Source organism: Charadrius vociferus, unplaced genomic scaffold, assembly GCF_000708025.1.
Source record: "Charadrius vociferus isolate BGI_N301 unplaced genomic scaffold, ASM70802v2 scaffold109, whole genome shotgun sequence".
Lineage (NCBI taxonomy): Eukaryota > Metazoa > Chordata > Aves > Charadriiformes > Charadriidae > Charadrius > Charadrius vociferus.
The window spans coordinates 1527597-1548180 of record NW_009650060.1 but is presented as its reverse complement, the minus strand read 5'-3'; the positions used below and the strand labels follow the sequence as shown (position 1 = coordinate 1548180).

The 20584-nt window shown below is 37.5% G+C and overlaps 1 protein-coding gene across 2 annotated transcripts in view; it reads left to right on the top strand.

Moving 5' to 3' along the window:
* ARHGAP15 (Rho GTPase activating protein 15) overlaps nucleotides 1-20584 on the top strand; it is a 335169-nt gene that overhangs the window by 47877 nt on the left and 266708 nt on the right. Inside the window, exons 3-6 of one of the 2 annotated variants that reach the window (XM_009891702.1) lie at nucleotides 2894-2910; nucleotides 3494-3555; nucleotides 8022-8109; nucleotides 14122-14211. In XM_009891702.1, coding sequence (XP_009890004.1) covers nucleotides 2894-2910; nucleotides 3494-3555; nucleotides 8022-8109; nucleotides 14122-14211 — 257 coding nt within the window. The remainder of the gene's footprint in view (nucleotides 1-2893; nucleotides 2911-3493; nucleotides 3556-8021; nucleotides 8110-14121; nucleotides 14212-20584) is intronic. The other variant, XM_009891701.1, reaches the window with a different exon arrangement.

Here is a 20584-nt window from a genome sequence, read left to right as displayed (position 1 = left end):
TTCGTCCTGTCTTTGCCCATATTAAAGTGGTTTTAATATTAATATCAATTTTTATAAGTAAAAGTGATCACAAAATTTAAAAAAAAATTCCTCGACATTAAAAGAATCTAAGCGGAATGAGAAGCATAGGGGTATGTCTATTAAAAGAAAATGAATATGCAAATACTGAATCATGAAAGAAATGTTGGTATCAGTGGTAATTTTACCTACACAAACTTTTCAGGAATAGGTAGTTTCAGAAGCTTTAAATTCTCTAATTAGGAAAATTATAGAACCTATATGTGATATAGTGATAATTACTTTTTCTTATATTTTCCAATACTGCTAGCTCATGAGTCTTTTGTTATTATTTAGAAACTCAAATATTTACACATACGTACTCTCATCTTTAATATTTTTCTAAAAAGGAAATGGAGAAACAACAATCACAAAACCCCACATAATAATTCCATTTTCTTATTTCTTTGCTAATTCTTCAGGGCATTTTGGGTCATTTTCTCACACTTCCATATGTTGAAAAGGTGCAGGAAGGGCAGCAGCTTAAGAAAAAATGATGATATTTATTGAGACAGAAACAACAGAGCATATCGTAAGGATATATTTGGTATTCTTTTTAATCTAATATCATCCACTTGCAGAAGTATTGTAAGTTGATCCTGAACTATCTTGGAAGTATTTTCTTGAAAACAAGTAGAACAGAATAAGAGATATTAACAGATGTTAAACAAGGGGAATATAGAACCCCAAACAGAGGTTATAAAAATATTGGGGTCATCCTAGAAATCTTTTTATTTCTCTTTGTGGTAAAGATGTTTTGTAATTCCATAAATAGCCTTTCTATTAATTACAGAGAAAACTGTGCACATTATCAATTAATGAAGACCACGCTATTTTTTTTTAAAAACAAGGCCTGTACTAATTCAATTAAAGCAATATACGTGAAAGTTACTTTGCTCAGCACTGAGGTCTCATATTAACTGAAGATCTTTTATTTTCGAGCTGTTTAATTCTGAGGCATTTAATTCAAAACAAATGGCGGATCTGAGCTACGTAATTTAAATCAGGATATTTTATATGCCCAACATTTGTTAGTGGATTTGATATTCTAGCTCAAGACAATTATAAGGAAAATATGACTGAGCAGCAACATTTTCATCTGGAAGAACATCCAATTTTTAACTTCCCCAAACATAAGAACAGAGGTGATTCAGATCTGATGTGAAAATCACATTGGCCTTCAGTTTTGGATTGGTTAAAATAACATTTTGGGAAGGGTGGTTGGTAAACTTTGAAAGCATGAGATTTTGGGTCTGATTCAGAGAAGCAATCAACAGCTTGAATAGTTAGCCAATGCTCCTCCCAGTTTCTGTTTCCAGATGGATAGAAATATTAAAAAGAATAACCTTTCTCATATGTTATTTGGCATCTCTGGCCCTGGCCAAGCACCAGAAGTTTTATGCTACAAAAATGAAGGGTTAGAAGGGGAAGAAAAATATCGAAAGATGTAAAGGAAGTTTGATTTAAGAAAAAAAAAAAAAAGTAGGTGGAGATGGGGATTAAGTCTTATTTTAGCTCTAATAATTCACCCATCCGTCACTAGATAAATAGTGACATGACTCTGCACAATAATCCCTACATACGTTCTCTCTGGGTTTTTTATGGCAATGATATGCATGACAGGAATTTGCATGAGATAAGTACAAATTATAGAAAATGCACACACTAATCTTCATGTACCCATTTGAGAATGTCACCTAAATCATTGTCCACAGACCTTTTCATAGGTGCAAACAGATATATACACAGCATATATTTCATTATGTTGTATACACTCAACAGACAAAAACTAAAGAGATAGTTATATATATTACACTGTTAATAACATGATATTTTACATAATCAAAATAACAGATATGTTTGATTTAAAAATCCTTGTGTTGCATGTTAAAAGATGTTTTATTGCTATTTAATTGCTTTGCAGAGAGCAAAATTCTATTGAAATTGTTACAAAATCACCTTGTGACATGATTTGCTATAAATGTCTGGTGGAGTTACAATATCCTGGTCAAGTACAGACTCAGTGGTTTGAAAGGGAAAACAAACCCACTCTGAATCACAATTTTGCTTCTTTTCCCATTAGTGACACAGTTGGAACATAGGTAGTTAATAAGATCTGACAAGGAGGCAGGTCAATGGGTTTGGCTGAAGACCAGTCTTCTTATTTTCTTTGGGTTTTAATTTTTAAATATAAATTTACATAGCCAAAACCAGCCCTATCCCAAATTGTATATCACAGCTATACAAGGGATGTTTCAGCGGATCATAGAGAACCAAGTGTCTGCAAGGGGCTCTGGCTTAAGGAAAAAATGTTCAGAGATGTAGAGAAGCACAAATCAAGAGGGAGAAATGAGAACAAACGATCAAGCCTAGAGCTCGCTTCTGATATCCTCAAACTCAAGTGCAACCTTGGTACCCTGCAAGCAGGGTTGGAGCCAGCAGAGCCCTTAGCCTGTCCTGGCACCACAGAAAAGGGACCAGGTTTCAGTAATAGCAGTAGCAGAGTAAGGGGTCTCCCAAGGTGATATCAGGTTGTGAACATCACGTACTGGTTTGTATAGGTAACTGCTGAGGGCTTTGCCTTTTTAGTACTTTGGAAAATGCGCAACACAGCTGTGCTTTCCCTTGTTTATAACTTTAGTTTCAGATTGTATGTCGAGAACTGACAGAACCGCTCAATTTGGTTTTCTGCACCGTACTATGAGATCATTTAGTTCAGCTGGAAACTCGAAGACAAGTTCTCCCTGGACGTGGATGCACACACTCCAATGAAGTGTGACCTTTAAAGGGCTGTGAGGGGTGAGCGCCTCGATACCAGAGTTCATCTGAAAGACAGCACCACTTAAAAGCATGGTGCCTTTTAGCATCTTGCATGAGCCTTGATTTAGTGCTGACTCAAAGCAAAATGTGGCACCTACGACGGCAATGTAACTTTTTCTGTTGTACAGATATTTGATGTTGTTCTGACATTGGTTACCCCTAAACGCAACTCTTTTTAGAATATAAGCAGCAAGAGGCTTCTGCGGAAGTATGGTGTGTTCCTCATAGCTATTAATGAAACTCAGTATATGAAATGACACCTTGATGAAATATACTTGTAACGTATTTTCAACCCATCTTTTTACTTATAGCTAGAAACTGTGTTTGCATTAGAATAAATTCCTTCTGAATCAATGAATAGAATATTATTGGGGTATTTTAAGGTTAATTCTGTGTACTAATTGACTTTGTTTGTAAATTGACATTGTTTGTAAATTTTCAAAAGAACTGACTGTATAAAAAAAAAGGTGACTAAACTGAGAACTAGTGATAAAATGTCCCCACACTGGACTACCTACGTGCAGACTCTTATGTGTGTACTAAGTGGATTCATCTGTCTGAATAAATGATGTAGTTATGATGTTTACCTTTTTTTTTTTTTTTCTTTTTCTTTTAGGTAGTGGAGAAAGAAGGATATCTTCTAAAAGCTAAAATAGCAGATGGTGGCAAGAAATTAAGGTATTATATATGAACGTTATGGAACTTACCAGTTGCAAAATTCAGAGTTGATGCATGTTTAGGTATATCTAACTATTATTGCTGCTTATAGCCAAATGGCCATTGTTTCGGAATTGGAGCCAATGCACGATTACAGTCCCAGAAACCAAGTGAGAGCGGCTCCAGGGCTCATTGCAATGAGCACATGTCAGTGTTAGCCTCTGGATTATATATATGTAATAAACATATTAAAGACAAACTTAAGGGGCCAGGCAAACCAATAATATATTTTCCAGTGGGCAAATTTCAGGTGTCAAGTGTGAGAGGTCAAGGATGGGATGTAGGAACCCATCATCTGGTGATGCCACAGAGATGCCAAGGCAAGATTGTCAAAAGTGGTCAGCACTTACTCGCTTAGCACTGTTTGTGTTGAAAATAATGTGAATATTAATGCTGCCTTCTGCAGAAGGATTTGCTATGACTTGCTGTGTTTAGATGCCTGTAAAGGTGTAACAGTGACATGACCAGCACTGTATGCTACCAACGAGAATGAGAGAATAATGTGAAATATTACATTTTCTGCCTGGAGAAAAGAGCCAAGTCATAAGTTTTCATACCTATATAGTGCTAAACCATCAGGGTCCTAGAAACACTCATTGAAAAGAGAGTCTGGAGGTCACCTAGTCCAGCCTTTCACTTGAAGCAAGAACATAGAATCATAGAATTGTCTAGGTTGGAAGAGACCCTTGGGATCATCGAGTCCAACCATCTGCCCTACTCTACAAAGTTCTCCCCTACACCATATCCCCCAACACCACATGTAAACGTCTCTTAAACACATCCAGGGATGGTGACTCAACCACCTCCCCGGGCAGCCTATTCCAGTGCCCGACCACTCTTTCTGTGAAAAATTCTTTCCTAATGTTCAGTCTAAATCTACCCTGTTGGAGCTTGAAGCCATTCCCTCTTGTTCTGTCATTAATTACCTGTGAGAAGAGACCAGCAGCAACATTGGCAACGCTTGGCCAAGCCTGCTGTGACTGGGTACTATCAGGGACTGGTATTTTGGGAAAAGGCATTGAAACCAGTAATGCTTTATTCCCCGCTTTGGGCGCTGGCAGAAGCTTCAGCAGAGCGCGCATCAGCTGGGCATCACTTGCGAACAAGCCTGGAGGAGGAGGGAGTTTTACCTTCCCAGCGCATCGGGTGCCCACAGCACAAAGCATCTCTGTGGCGTGGCGTGGCGTTGCGCGCTGGCTCGGCGTGGGCACGGCGTAGCTCGGCCACTTGTATTTTTAAATAGCCCTGAACCATCTCCTATTTTTAAATAGCCTCAGAGATTGTCAGCACCACTGAAGCTATAACGTGCTGCCATCAGGTGTTCGTTTGATAGAATGCAAAGGCATATGCTCCTCTTGCAGTCCCCACGACTGCGGTCGCACCTCGCAGGGGCTCTCCGGCAGCAGATTTCAACCATGGCTTTAACCTTGTGGCTATAGACGAATTCACACAATATCCTTGTTAATCCCAGCTGAGTCTTCTCTGCATGCTGATATTTATGGCTCTTTACACAGAGAGAGGATGGGCAGTGGGGATTCATCTACTCTGTGTACACCTTGTCTGACTCCTTTCACTTACCTGACTGTCATCTGCTGGAAGTGATTTCTTGAATAATTGGTGCCACACAGCAAAAACTAGAATATTGTGAACTGACTTTTCTAAAGAGCTTGAAAACCTTCGGTTTTCCTAGGAAATACAATGTGTGCCCAACTGTACAGAGACTAACACACTTTCAAGCATTCTTTTTTTTTTTTTTTTTTTTAAAACTGACAGATAACTTTATGGAAAATCTGATAAAAAGGTTGTCTAGTTTATGTACCTCTTATCTTTAGGTCATAAAAGTAATTAATTTTTTTATTTTAAAATGTCACTTTTTAAATTAAATAACTGTAGAATAAAAGAACTGAGGAATTTAAACTTAGGGGAAAGAAAATACTCTTGCAGATAATATGTTGAAATTCAGTTGCATTCTCATTGCTTCAATAATTCCTATAGTCTCTTGCAAACCCACTAAATTTTCTTATTCCTGATGGAACTAAAGCATTCTCTCCTTAAAATTCAGAATGAAGCTTAGGTAAAACATCTCGCCCGATCAAATTTAAGAAATACTTATCATAGACTTTTAATTTCTTTATTGTTGACATTTCAAAACCATAAATAGAACTGCTTTTTTTTTTTTGTTTGTATTAAATGAGGTCCAGGTTGAAATGAAATATTTTCAAATCTTGGCAAAATTCCCAGTTAGTTTGATCAGAAATTTGAATCTTTTAAGAAGATTGCACACAAGCCTGGGACCTCAAAATACAATTGCTGGTTTGTATTTCTCAGGTAGAAAAACCTGCCCCACAAATAGCTGGAGCAAGCAGAGCTCTGGCTGGTAGAAGTGGCCATGACACAGAAATGTTCCTCTCCATGACTAATGTCAAGCATTTGGTGTAAGCTGGGTACTGAATCTAAACTGTGTCCCAAGGGTTTTAATCCTTTGGTAATCCAGATTTATCCAGGATATCCAACTCATAAGAAAATCTCTTTAAACTGGCGCACAGTATACTTGGCCACTTACTCCCCTGTGCGCTTACAAGACCTTTTATGAGTAGGAAAAAAAAAACAAAAAAAAACCCCAAAAAACAAACCAAAAAGAAAATTAAAAAGAAATGAAGTTGTACTTGCCAATAGACAACTTGGATTCACTAACTTGATGGTGATTCTCAGCTACAGCACTTGTTTCCTAAAGATACTTTAAAAAACAACCAGCTGAGGTTGAACTGGTTTTAATGCCGATATGCACAATCCACAGTTATGACAACAGTTCGCATTAGCTAAGGATATGGCTTTATAGTGGCCATAGATTTAGGTAAGAATTTTAAAGTGAATTACAAACACTGTCTTTTTGTGGGAAAATATTTACCAGTGATGGTCAGGTACTTTCCTAACACCCTACTGTTTCTGTCTCTTTCTCGGTGTCTCTCTTTATTGTTTCCTCATTAACATGGCATAAAAAATGCAGAGCTGTTTTCTTCAAATGTATTCACCTCCTCTACAGAGACTTTCTTTCACTGTTGCCTCTTTTTTTGGCCATGTGTTAGGGATTATTTTTAGATGGTGCTAGGTGGAACCCTGCCCACACCGAAGCGAGTGCAAGTTCCCCTGATAATGGCAGTGGTGTTAGGGCTTAATCTGTAATATTGGTTATGCTCCTTAAGATGATGACTGAAACGTACTGAATAGGAAAGTCATTAATAGAAAAACTGTCTGTTGCTATGCCTGATGTGCAGTTTGATGGGATATTGAGTGCAGCAGGTCTTTGAGATGGATCTGGAAGTGATCATCGTGAAGAAGACAGACAGGCTTTTAAGCTCAACAAAGCCAGGTTTTGCTAGAATAAAAACTGGGTGTGTTTGAGTTACTTAGGAACACCTAAACAGAGAAAACTCAAAGGGACTAGGGAAGAGAGAAGACAGAGGAAAAAGAGGTTTTTAACAGTTCCTCCCTGGACCTTCGGTGTCCTTACAGGCAACTCCCAATTTTTTAACTCACTGCAACATACACGCAAAACAACCTTTTTATCATACACCTTTTCAAATTTATTCTAAAATAGTGGCTTTATGGGTATTTTTGTAAATATCAGGTGTTATGACCCTCAAATACGAGCCTCAAACTTGAAACTTTAATCTAAAAACAGTTTTCTATCAGACCAGATCTACTTGTTCAGGATCATGTGGTGGTTTGAAACATCACATTATATGTAATATATGTAAGCGTTTTCTTCTGAGTTGAATATTATGCTCTTCTGCATCAGAGGACACTGTTTCTCATATTTTGTATTTTGGCTTCTCCCTGGCCCCAGCAGTTTGCCAGCTCTCTAGGGCTGTACCGTGAACTCCTGATGTTTAATGGTTCCTTAAACCTCTCTCAGATATCGTTCTTATCTTCCTTGCCCTCTTGTAAATTTTTAATTTAGGGAAAGGAGGAAGTATTTGGGACCTTTAGAAACAGACTCTTTTCTGAGCATTGTATAGTCAGATCAAAATCACATTTTTCCTTCTCAGTTCTATTCTAAATATTAGTTACCAGAAGGGCACCAGCTACTGGAGTCCTCTAAGCATATGTGAACTTTAAGCATGTGTGAATAATCCCACTGTTTTCCTGTGGTTAAGGCACCTTGGTGGAAAAGGAACATAGATAGGCTTGAAAACATGAATGAGGAGAAAGAAGGCCTTCAAGCCTTGTTGGGCCGCATTCGGTTGTAAATAGGATGGTGCAACTCCATCAATATTTGTGTAAGTGCATTGCTGGTACTGACTTTAGGCCACTTTTGTTTCCACAATGAAATAATTAAAAAACAATTCTACAAATGGAGCGTCTTTTACCTCCTGCTTGCTTACCTTGCTAATTTTTGCTTTTAAAAATTTTATTTCGTTTTTAAGGAAAAACTGGTCCACATCCTGGATTGTTCTCACAGCTCGGAAAATGGAATTCTACAAAGAATCCAAGCAGCCGGCGCTGGCAAACCTGGTAGGCAATCAACCATCCAATATCTTCGGCTTCCTTGCAACCGTTATTTCAGCATAAAAAGTTTGGTGTTTACATAAGACAGATTCAGACTGAGCTGGCAACCTTCAAAGGTCTGAGAGCAGCTGAAGGAAAATGCCTTGATAAACTTTTAATCAGATGGAGTGCATGAGAAGAAATAGGACTTAGCATGTCCTTTATTAAGAGGTGCATTTTGAGAATAATTGCAAAGTGAGACAAATGGTGAGTGACTACCCAGTAATGTGAAGGTAACACTTTAAATTAAGGTGCCATTTATAAATGCTTTATTCTTATTTATGAAAATGATCACTAAATGCAGCTACTTCCTCAAATAATGTATTATAAAGTATGTTATAAAATGCATTAGTAATAAATGCTTAACAGATGATGCGATGAGAATCTGTTGCAAAGGATATTGTGAGACGTAAATTGTATTAAACCATGTATGTGCATCTTTAATACATGAATTTAAGTTGTTATCTACCGTGCTATAAAGTGCCTTATACATTAATAAATAATAATAAATTATGTATAAATGGCACCTTAATATAGGGTGTTACCAAAGCAGAAAACATTACAAGTTAGCAAAGTGATTTTTTATCATAGTATAAATGTGACATCTACCATATCCCGCTAACCTTCCTGAATATTTCTATGACTCCATCTAATGCAGCTAATGCAATTTCTGTAGCCTGTAGTTACTACAAAGTGAAATTTGCAGTACCTTTTTATTGTGCCCCAAGGAAAGACCACCGATCTTAGTCTTCAGAGATGTGACAGCTATGTTGAGCAAGCAATAACGGCGCGTACCCCTTGAGTGCTAGTTACTGCCGAGTTTGAGCCTACGAACCTGAATGTGGGCAACAAAAGGGGGAATTCAGTAAATGTGTGACACTGTGGGCAGCGAAGGGACAGGTTTGACAAAGCCCCGTTGTGAAAGGCTCTCAAGGCCTGATCAAACCTGCCAAATCTCATTGGTGTGATGGGTGGCCACAAAGGTGCTCTCTTTGGCAGGAGTCACAAACAATAAGCTATTTTTTTTCCATGGCAGGTAATACAAACATTTTCTTCTATATATCTTGATCTATTCATGCCACCTGACATTAAATCAGCTTTAAAGAACACCTTTTCATGCCTTGCTTTTTTTGGAAAGAAGATGAGGATCACAGGAAAATAAGAGTAGATGAAACAATAAAAGCAAGGAAAGGATGAAATCTGGTACTCTCTGCTTGTGTTTGTGCCAGTACAGCAGGAAAATACTACTTTTCCGAAGCCAGGAAAACAGTATAGCTTGAATTAATATTTTTTCAGAACCATCTGTTTTCCCTAAAGTTGAACTAGATGTTATTAAAAAAAAAAAAAAGTCTTAGGTGAACTTTAAACTAATCTTATTATTTACTAGCTGTCTTACACGTCTACCTGCTACCTTTTCTCCTCTCTATTTGCAAACACTCGCCCAAATCCCAGAAGATAAATGGACCAGCAGAAATTCAACACACAGGAGACTTGATTTTGCTCTGAGACTCCTTTACATGGTTAAAATTCCCATTGGCTGTTTAAGGATTTAGATGCTAAAGTAGACTTGCCTGCAGAATATGACTCTGGCCCAGATCTCAATCTGTTTAACTCAAAAAAATTAAGGTGTTTTATGAGAAAGGCTCTTCTGAGAAGTCAGTCCCTTTCCCTGAAGTTTTACTTCATCCTCAGTGCTTGGTGAGATAACATCTGCTGCCTCCTGTATTAGGAAGAACACAGATATATTGATCCCATATTTTGCTCATTATAAGGAAAAAAACAAAAGTGTTTTGCTGTTGGGTTTTTTTGTTTGTTCTTCTTTGTTTGTTTGTTTTTATTCCATGCTAGATCTGAACACTGAGGCTATGAACTCAACATTCAGTAGGTTAGAAAAAGCTGTTAAAGTTACATTTTTCAGTCTCTTGCACATAACTTATATGCGATGGTAAATAAGCAAATTGGTTAAAGCTTGAAAACAACAAAAGCTGTCAGTATTCAAAATCTTATAACCTAATTTCCTGAACCCAAGTTTCACACATCAAAAAAAGCTAAACAGGCATGTCGCTCTCATCTGATAACGCAAAAGCAATGCTGATTTCCTTTGTAAACCATTTAACCAAATATAATTTTGATAGTGGAAAGGAAATAATACAAAAAGGCTGCATTAGAAATCATTTGTTTACTGATTTTATTTTTTTTTTCCTGGCTGCAGTTTACTTTGGACAAAGGGGAGCCGAACCATTAATTAAATAATGTAATAGAGGCAATGTTCATTCACGACAGTATGACTCATAACAAAGCATTTTTATCGTTAACAGGAAATTGATGTGACTTAACAAAAAGATTAATGTTCCTTTGTATTATAAACATATTAATTCATTAATTATTGACTATTAAATACAGTACATGAAGTGAAAATTTAGAGTAAGACAGCATCTTTATAAAAGGAATAATATTTCACAATAAAGACAACAGGAGAGAGGTAAATGAAAGGACGTTTTAGTCATGCCTGTTTTTCTGATGATAGGATAACATTTAGAAGTGATTTAAAATTATATTTACCAAAATCTTTAACAGTATTCTAATGCAAAGAACTAGTAATAGCTAAAAGGTGTTTTTATTGTTCCTTTGTACGATCGTAGATGTAGGACTCAGTATAACAACTTTCCTATTGATTTGCATGGAGAAGGCTGGGATCCATAGCTTTCTGCTGAAGGTAGTGAAAATATCTGGTATTATTAGTAGTAATAGTTGGAACACGACAATTAAAGCACACAGAGGAGAGATTCAGAAAACGAACTTGTTTACAAAGATTACAGAAAATCTAAGTTTGCATGCCATGCAGTTAAATCATTATCTTTTGCTGCTGACTTGATCATTTGTGGTCATGCTTTTGATACACTTTTTTTTTATTTTTTTTTAGCCTTGATATGAATTATAACTTGCTTTTCATTTTAAATTAAGGACATTGTGATCTCAAAGGATCACAGCTCCATTCTTTCTTACCAGCGTTAAATTATCAGTTGGTCTTTCTGACCAAGAAAAAGTAGTCTGTTTATTCCCTGAGATAGTTTATTCAACAGAGGTTATTTTAACCTCAGGTTATTAGCCCATCTGCAAAGTAATTTAGTGAGTGAAAACGCTGCTGAAATCCATATTCATGTTTAGGAAGATTTCATTGTAGCAGACACTTGTATCAATTTACGGCATAACCCCCTCCAACAACACTGATATAACATAATTGCTCTGACTGCAGAACACAAAGCAAGGACGCGGAGGGCTCTGGCTTCCCCAGTAACCTCAACTTCCTCTCTTGCTCTGTCTCTGGGTAATGCAGAAACTAGAAAAAAAACCACGATGTAACAGGGCAATTTTTAGGCCAGAAAATGAGTTTCTAGGCAACTTTCCTGCCATCCCTATGGATTTAAGCAGGGCTTCCCCTTGTGCAGAAGAAGGGCTGATGTGTATGATGGACAGTTTCAACCTCCATGGATCTGGGTGGTTTTGCATGTAGTTTTCATCAGAAGCTTCATATGCTATGCCATACTCGTGACTCTCCTATGTGGTGTTCATAGATACCTTATATCCCGTTGTGGGCAGAATTGCTAAATTCTCCAAAAGAAGTTTTCCAGTTGATTATTGTACACAGCAGAAGGGCGTTCGTCATTCCAACACCATGAGCTTGCATTTCATCCTTTCTGGAAAGGGAGATGCACATACTTATAATTTTCTTCTGCTTATTACAAAATCAAAGCTATAAACAAACTCCAGATTACTACAACAACAAAATTAAACTGCCTGCACTGAGTGCACAGAGGAGTCCAACTGCTGCATACTTTTTTTGTACAATCATAGAAATTAGAGAAGGTAAAAACCTGTAGAGTTCACTATTCCATCTTCCTGCAAAACTTCCCTGGGCTTTTCATTGTTTTTTCTTGCTTCACTGTGAAATGTCACGGCAGTTCTCCCGAGGAAAATAGTCTGTAAGGCAGTAGCCTTCGCTATCGAGAAACAATTCCCCATTTCTTTGTCTACATTTTAATCTCTTCTTTTCATCTCATTATGTGTTTCCAAAATTTCCTGACTCTTTCTGCTGGTGGAAGAAAGCTGCCCTTCTTTGTTAAAGTATGTTCAGACTCAAGCTGTCCTTTTGGGCGATTTTTTCAAAGAAAGCAAGGTGACCCACTTTGACAAAGCTGTGTTGTGTGTTCGTGATGGGTTACAGACCCGGTCATGGCGTAGAGTCTTGGGGAGGAAACTTCCCTGGGGTATCTCCTGGCCAAGGAGAGTGATCTAGCCAAAGGATCCACCATAGCCCTATTTATAAAACTATAGCACTGGAATACGGAAAATTCATTTTTGTATTAATAGGTTGACGTTTTTCTCTTTGTTTTTAAACTTTGTCACTCTTACCATGCAAATATTAACAGATTAAATTTCACAACCTCTTTGTAAAGTCAACTGTCATTACTGCAGTTTTGATCTGTTATTAAAACTTCAGAAAGGTTAAGTTCTTGTCAGAGGCCAGGCAGGAAGTTTGAGGCAGAGTCGGGGGAAAAAAATCCAAACCCTGCTCTTCCAGTGGTTCAACCACCAGAACATCCTTCTGTTTTGGATAACATACTTTTTCTATTTAAAAAAATAATAGAAAAAAAATATTAAAAAGGAACAAAGACGCACAGGACTGTCAGTTTTAGAGGAGCTGAACCATGGTGGTTTTATGGTTTGGCAAATGGAGAAGATAATTACAACTCCAGTACTGAAAAATGCCGGAGACTCTGGCTGCAAATTACTTGACCAGGATTTCTTACTCTGCTTCTTTTAACCTAAATAGGTCCTTTTCTACCCGTTTCAAAAGCACCCTGGAGAACACACGGGATTTTTTAGCCTTTAATAACAACATTAGAGAAATTCAGGGAGCAACCTTTGGAAAGCAGATTATGTGGTTGATGCTGGACTGGCCACTGTAACTTCTTCTGTTAAGTCTGTTTTCTTTATCACCGATGCCATTTTTTAAGCTGAAATGGTTTAAGAACAATAGAGTAAAATAGATGCATCAAGCTACTTAATTATGTTATGTGGATATTACTCCATATCTCACCCAAAAGGGACTTATTAGTGCTTTATACTGTTAACAGTAGTGTTTTTCTTGTTGTCTGGGATGTGCAGTAACCTGATCTACAAAGGCTACTCTAAACTACATGGGCTTTGCCAGAACTACTGCACAGGCAGAGTCCCTGGAGAAGTAGCTTAGATGGTAAATGAGGATTATTGTGCTTTACACCAACTCCCGGCACCGTAAACGATACAGGCAAACAAATCTGCTCTTTGAATTATTTGCATCCATACGGAGGAGCTGGGGAGGCAGAGCTGTGTCACTCCAGGATGCGTGGACTGACTCTGCGAAGGAGCGAAGTGTGTGGAGCTACCCTCATGTTGAACTCTTTCTGGGTGTCACACATGCCCTCAAAGCCTTTTTTTTTTTTTTTTTAGGAGCTAGAAATGATAATTTCTTTGGAGAAAGGAGATAGCTTGTCTTACAGATACGGTGTATGTTCTCGTCTAATTTTTGTCCTTTCCAACTGCATCAGTTTAAATTTGCAATTGGAAAACCCACAAAACTTCACCTTTTAAACTCAAAGGCTTTTCAAGAGGTTTTGTAAAGTAAGCATTTAAAATACCTGGTGAATGTGTATGTATTTGTGTTTTGATCTATTGTATGTTCTATTGGACTGGTTTTCAAACCATCTAATTATTTTTAAAATTATGTATCTAGTATAAGAACCTTATTTCTGAGTTAAGTGGTTCTTTAATAATACCAGGGAATAATGAACTCTTTTCAGTAATACCAGCAGCTGTGCTACAATAATCTGTCACTTGAACCTGATCTATTCTTGTTTTTTCTGATAACTGTCCCCATTTGTGAAAAGTCAGTCCATATTCACGGTTGATTATTTATTTTTTTTTTGTTCTCTCCAGAAACCGGGTTATAAACCTGAGTGTGTGGATTTGTGCGGTGCTCACATTGAGTGGACCTCGGAGAAATCCAGCAGGAAGAATGTCTTTCAGGTAAGAGGTAACGCATGCATTTCACTGCTCAATTGAGTATAAACTCTGTTAAGTTCAGAGGTAGGTTTTATTATTTCCTTGGTTTTAATAACTAGAGACTGATTTAATACAGCATTTTTCTTACCAATACAGGAGTGTAACATTTTATCAAGCGTCGGTTTACTATTTTTCTAAGAGAAGGATTTCTGATGACTGAGTCTCCTAAACACTTGAGAACCTGTTGATTTATTGATTAATGCTCTATATTCCATTTGTTTTTAAAACTTAGTAGGTAATTGCTTTGGGTTCAGGCCTAGAATCTTGACCTAAAGGACTTCCATAAACACAACTTCTTCAAACTGCTTATACAAGCATTGCTCCAACACAGTGCGGTTACTCTGTTTATTTTTATTGCTGCTCAGGGTCCTCAGACGGTGATGACCCAGGTTCACTTCTGGAAGGGGAGGGGAAGATTTTAAAAGCCTGCCTCTGTCAGGGCCAGCATAGAAGGACATGCATTTCTCATAGGACTATTCTTCATTGATGGAAAATAATATTATTTAATTACTTCATCTAAATCCCATTGAATTGAAAGGGAGGATCAAGGCCCAAGAAGATGAAAGGATGAGAGAAGCGTTACTGCGAGGTTAACATTCCAGGATCTAGGGGCTAAAATAGCTTATTGCAACATCTTCAGGTTTGGGACATTGTCCAGCTCCCATGAATATCAGTAGAAAGGGTTTATTTTATTTCACTAAAAGTTGCATCAAGCCACATCAAAATATTATTCTCTATGAACGGAGTTGTTTCCCAGAGTTCTAACATTAAGAATTTTAACAATACAAACAATAAAGGAAAAAGAGACGCAGAAGGGAACATGTCAGGGTCAAGATACTGCTGGTTACCAGATAGTCCTTTGGCATCCTCACCGAGTGAAACACGCTGGAGGAACCAATGGTGCCTGGGTCTGGGGTTTAAGAACAAGACCGCCACACACAAAACCCCCTAAGGGGCTGTACATGGCTTCTTGAAAAGAACCCTCTTTGGGTCAACTGGGTGTTACAGAGACTTTGTCAAGGTTTATTTTTGTAGACGTCTTTCTGAAGCACATGCAATATTTAGCAATATTCCTCTTCTTCAAGGCAGTGAGACTTAGGCTTCTATACCCCCCACATCCTTCAGGTTGTCTTGAGACAACACTTGGAGCTTTGTCATTTCCTAGGTATTTTTAGAATAAATATTTTGGTTTTGCTGTCAATCTTCAGCTTTTTCACTTGGAACGTGATTAAGTATAACCTTAGCCTTCACTCCTGCAACCCCCTGAGCCCACTGACAAGTCTTCTGAGCTTCTAGGGTTTATTTCTCATTTTGCAGTAGCAAAATTTCTATTTGGAAATGCATATCGGAGTGGTGATTCATGGTAGCTAATACATTTCCAATGTAAAGACAAATGAAGCTCTGTTATTGATGCACCAAACTGGTTGTACGAAGACTTTGCAATGCGTTTTCTTCTCACTTCTGTTAGTGTGAGGTGTAACTCCACTGAATCAGAATAATGTGAGAAAGGAAACTCATGCACTACTGTTTGAACCCATTAAAACGTGTCTTCATCAAGCCAATAAGTGAGTGGGAGAGACATTAAGAAGTAAATGCATGGGAGGAAGGACATATGTTAAGACACATTTTGAAAAGGGATGGAGCATTGTTTAGACAGAGAGCTACAAGAAGATTATGCCAGATGGTAAGAGCGAAAGAGGAGAAGGCTTTGGCATCAGTAGTGGTGACATTTTGGGAAAGGAAAGGACTGAACGAGACTGGTGCTACATGAGCAGATAGAGTGGGAAGGGGACTAGAGAGAGGGAGAGAAGATTTATGAGATAGTTTGGAGGGAATCCAAGGCAAGTTCGAAAGCGGAGAGGTCAGTTTGTACCTGGATACTGAATATTTCAGGAAACACTTCTGATGATCTACTTATCCCTAGTGGGTGGGAATAAGATTGATAATATACGTCTACTTATTCATAGATTTGTCGAAATTAAAAGAACATGGGTGATTTTTTTTTTAATTTTTTTTTTTGCGACCTAAATATAGATGCATCACATAGCCATTTGATTAAATACATTAGCTGCCTAACTCCGAAATGATCAGAACGAAGTGTGATTATATCTTCAAAGTGTGGCAACAAGGCATAGTTGGTGGGGTTTTGTTTCATTACTTTCTGAATAATAAAACATTATTTTCTGATTCAAACAGAGCAATGGTTGCTTTCTGCTAATGTGTTGTACTAGGAGTAGATGCAGAATTTTGAGTTTGATTTAGCCTGGGTGCTCAATTTGAGTTCATGAATTATAGATTAGAAATAGAAAATGACTATTGAGATTTTGGTTTAAAGAAAAAGAAGGAAATCTTGAATTTAAAATCTAAGCTTGTGACTGTTAATGGATGGTAACAAGAAGATGAAGTATAGGAGTATCATAAAGAAAACTAATTGGAAACATGATCGATGAAGGGGAAAAAAAAAAAGTGGAAACTGCAAGTAAATGATATTCAGGCAGGAAGATTTGGGTTTCTGGTCTTGATCATGAGGTTTGCAGCAGTGTTACTCCACTCATTTTAATTGAGCTACTCCCTGTTTAACAGGATAAGTCTGATCCGTCTCTCACACTATCCAATTTGTGCATGCAGTCTATTTCTGTTCTTGATGAACATATTACACGGAGATTTTTTCAAGTTTTCCTTAATGGTAACTGAAAATATGCACATCTTATAAAATATAACCTTCTGATTTTTCTTCATTTATTTTATCAATGTTATACCTAGACCCAAGGAAAAGAACTGGTTAGAAACAGCTTCACATGATGTGGGGAAACGTAGCAGTTTTCAGTGAGATACCGTGCTGTTTGTTCTTGCTGGCTGAATGACGCGATACACTAGGTCTTCATCAGAGGAGTGGTGAATAAAAGAAGATTTATGTTCAAATCACATGCTTTAAATATTTCTGCTAAGTGCTAGTTTGCTCTTTGGTGTTTAGCCTGAAATTTAAAGCACTGAGGATTAAAAGGATTACAACATAATCTTAAATAATCCTAAGTGTCATTTACAGAGAGATGGTTGTAATAACTAAATAAAACCATGTTAAGGGATGGCAGTCTTGTCAGTCAGCAACTGGAACAGAAACAGCGCCTATGTCACTCTGTCGTTCTCCTCTTTCCTTTATTTGGCTTAGTTTGATATTGGGTAGGTGCGTTTTGATGTGGGTTGTCAAAAAACAAAATAACATGATGGGCTGCTTTTCAGTCATCACTAATATGGCTGCTGAGGCACCAGTAACTAGGTTAGTTTACAGATTTTTCTGAATATTCAGTGTTTTCTGCTTCTAGTAAACTTTTCAACTGGAGTTTATCCTTCCCCCTGCTTTACTCATCCTCTGCTCTAAGTCAAGCAGCCCTTTTAATTTCAAATTCAGGCCAGACGTCGTGGAAGACGTGATCTTGACCTCTGGCTTCATAATTCTGGGGCTTCATTAGCACAAAGTCTTGTGGCTGTAGACTATTTCCTTGAAGAGGTTTTGGAAGATTTCTCTCAGATGATTCAAAAAAGAAAAGGAAAAATAGGAGAGAGGTGAAGAGTGCAAAAAAAGGTCACAAGCAGCATACTTGGGAATCAGTGAAGCTGCTTTGTTCTCTTAATAGCACTATTCATTTAACTAACAGTCTTTTTTTAGTTTCTTTAGTAGTGTTTTGGTTTTTTTTTTCCCTGTTTACCAAGTTCATTTTTTAGGGAGGTTTCATATGAAGAATTTCTGGAGTTCAATACCCTGGCTCTTGCCACAGATCTGGTGTGATATTGCGGGATATATATTTTTTTTTTTCAATATACTGCAGCTGTAAGGGGTTATTCATTCATACACAACTAAGAATTGTAAGTGTATTTTACAAATAGAGAAATCCGCGTAAGACCTACAGTATTTCAACAGTGAGACAGCTGAAAGTACAACTGTACCTATGTGTAATATGAAAGAATTTATCTTGCAGCTGTTTCATATATAATAACGTTTATGGTGCGGATCTAGGGTAACTCCCTCGTCCTTGAAGCTATCCAGCTTTGTCCAAGAGCATAATCTGAATGATAAGCTATTTTGTTCTACATACTGTAGGATCAGTACAGTATCTGGATGCCTCCCAGGAATGTTTTAAGTCACCGCTTTTTGCCATGGGAGGGATCATTTTCTTTTCCACGAGCTCTCTAGAGGAAGCACTGAGAGTGCAACGAGGAGGGGTTTGGGTTGGGATTAGTAGTTGGATTTCTTTGTGTGTTTAAACATAAACGCTGTACAGAGGAGGCAAATTTAAGAAAGGCACTTTGTATTTAGTGAGACGTGAAGCTTCTGGTGGTCCTTATCAGCAGTTGGAGCATGTTCCCCATCCTGAACCTGCCCCAGGGAAAGCTGAGCCTGAGAGTTCTTTTACCTGCGGCTCCTTCGAGGCGTGCAGTAACCTCTGCTGGCTTTGAATTAGACATGCATTTGGTGGACCTGTTGTAATTTTGAAACATCTCTATGGCATGTTGTCCATTTCTGTAGGTTATTGCTGTGATTGTGCTTTAATTTCTGTCCCAGGGACCTGAATATATATATTGCCTAATTAAAAGACTTAGCCACATCACACAGTTATTAGATGGTGTCAGCAATAATAAACTTATAATTAGTTTTTTAAAAAAGCACAAGAAATGGTCTTAATCGTCATCTTAGTGATGTTCAAAAATATATCTTAAGTAAGAAGTACTCTGCTTTTATTGGTATAAGTGGGAGATCTTGAACACAACAACGTCGAATTGTTTCTGTGTTGTGTTTCTATGTCTCTCAACTAAATGCCTTGTTGGTGACCTTACCAGAAAAGCCTCTGCCAAAATGTTCGGCAAAACCTAATGGATGAATACAGACAGTCTCCTGACCTCTCCGCATATCAGCTATTTTCTTTTGTAACCTAAATACAAGACCTGTGAATGCCTCCTCCCGCCCCCTTGGATTTATTTGACTTTATTCTTAATGTTTTTTGTTTTGAAAGCCACATATTTGTATTTGGCAGAAATGCAAACAGAATGTAGAATCAGAGCTGTGAATGGCGGACACTTTAAATATACAGCATTTATACTTATTTCTGGATTCTGGGATGTGACTCTTATTCTAGTTTTATAATAGTGTAGCTCTCTGGACATTTTTTTGAATCACTTCCTATTTACATCTGTTGAAAAATAGGAGCTTTATTAAATTTATTAATTTCTCTATTATCTTTTAATTTCTTTTAAATCAGAAGCTACAAATGAAACTATGCTTTCTTTAGTTCATTGCCTTACTTGACTCTCCAAGTTTTCTGAGGTGTCAAGCAGTTCAGATCATGACTTTTGCTTTCGGAATCTGCTGTTAGTGTTCTTAGCATGTAAAACCAGGCAGGATCTTATGCAAGTAACGGCAGTAGAGCTGTGTTTTCATTGCATATCTGTATGCCAAATTTTTATTGTTGACTAAAAAAGAAAAGTAAGAGTGAGAGTACAGAGTGCAAGAAGAAAAATCTCCTTGATCGTGGGGAAAGTTTTGCAGAAAATACAAAAATGCACACAATTTGCATTCTAAGCATTATACAATCGTAAAGTCACTTTGCTTTCTAAAGACTTTGACATGACATTCTAAGGTGACAAAGAGGAGAGACATTTAGAGATGCTTTGCGTTTTTTTTCTAAATTATTTTATTTTTTATGTGTATGAAAAGGGCAGCTTTAATTGTAATCAGTTTACCTGTGTTGACAGTAGCTGTTCCTGAGACCCAAGGAGGTATTCCTGGTTATCAAAGGGCACAGTAGGTAGAAGCACTAGCTGAGAAAGACACTCATCTAATCCAGAACAAGCAAAAGCCTGGTAACTGTGACACTCGTATAAGCCATAGGATATGCAGTTTCACCCTCGTTTCCGAAGCCCTAGGTGAGCAATGGTAAGGCTTTAACCATCCTGGGTGAATGAGTGTGTTTGCCTTCTTTCATCAGTGTTTCACTCGTAGATTTGCTTTTGTCACCTTAGCCCAAAGAGAGTGTATTTGAGAGTGAAATGAAATTCAGGTTGCTTTGTAAATATGGACTCAGAAATGCTTGATGTGATACAAGTTTTAAGAAATACCAGGTAATAAAGCCAGTCTCCCCCCCCCAAGAAAAAAATGTGATGGGGAGAGGGACATATCTCATTACTCCTGTGATATAAGCAGTGACAGAAAAGCTTTACACCTAATGATGGGAACGTGCAAACTGTGTGGTCTTGGATTTCATACATATAAAACCAGTGGCACATTATAGAGAATGACTTATAGAATTTTTTCTTATAATATGTACCAAGATATTTGTACTGT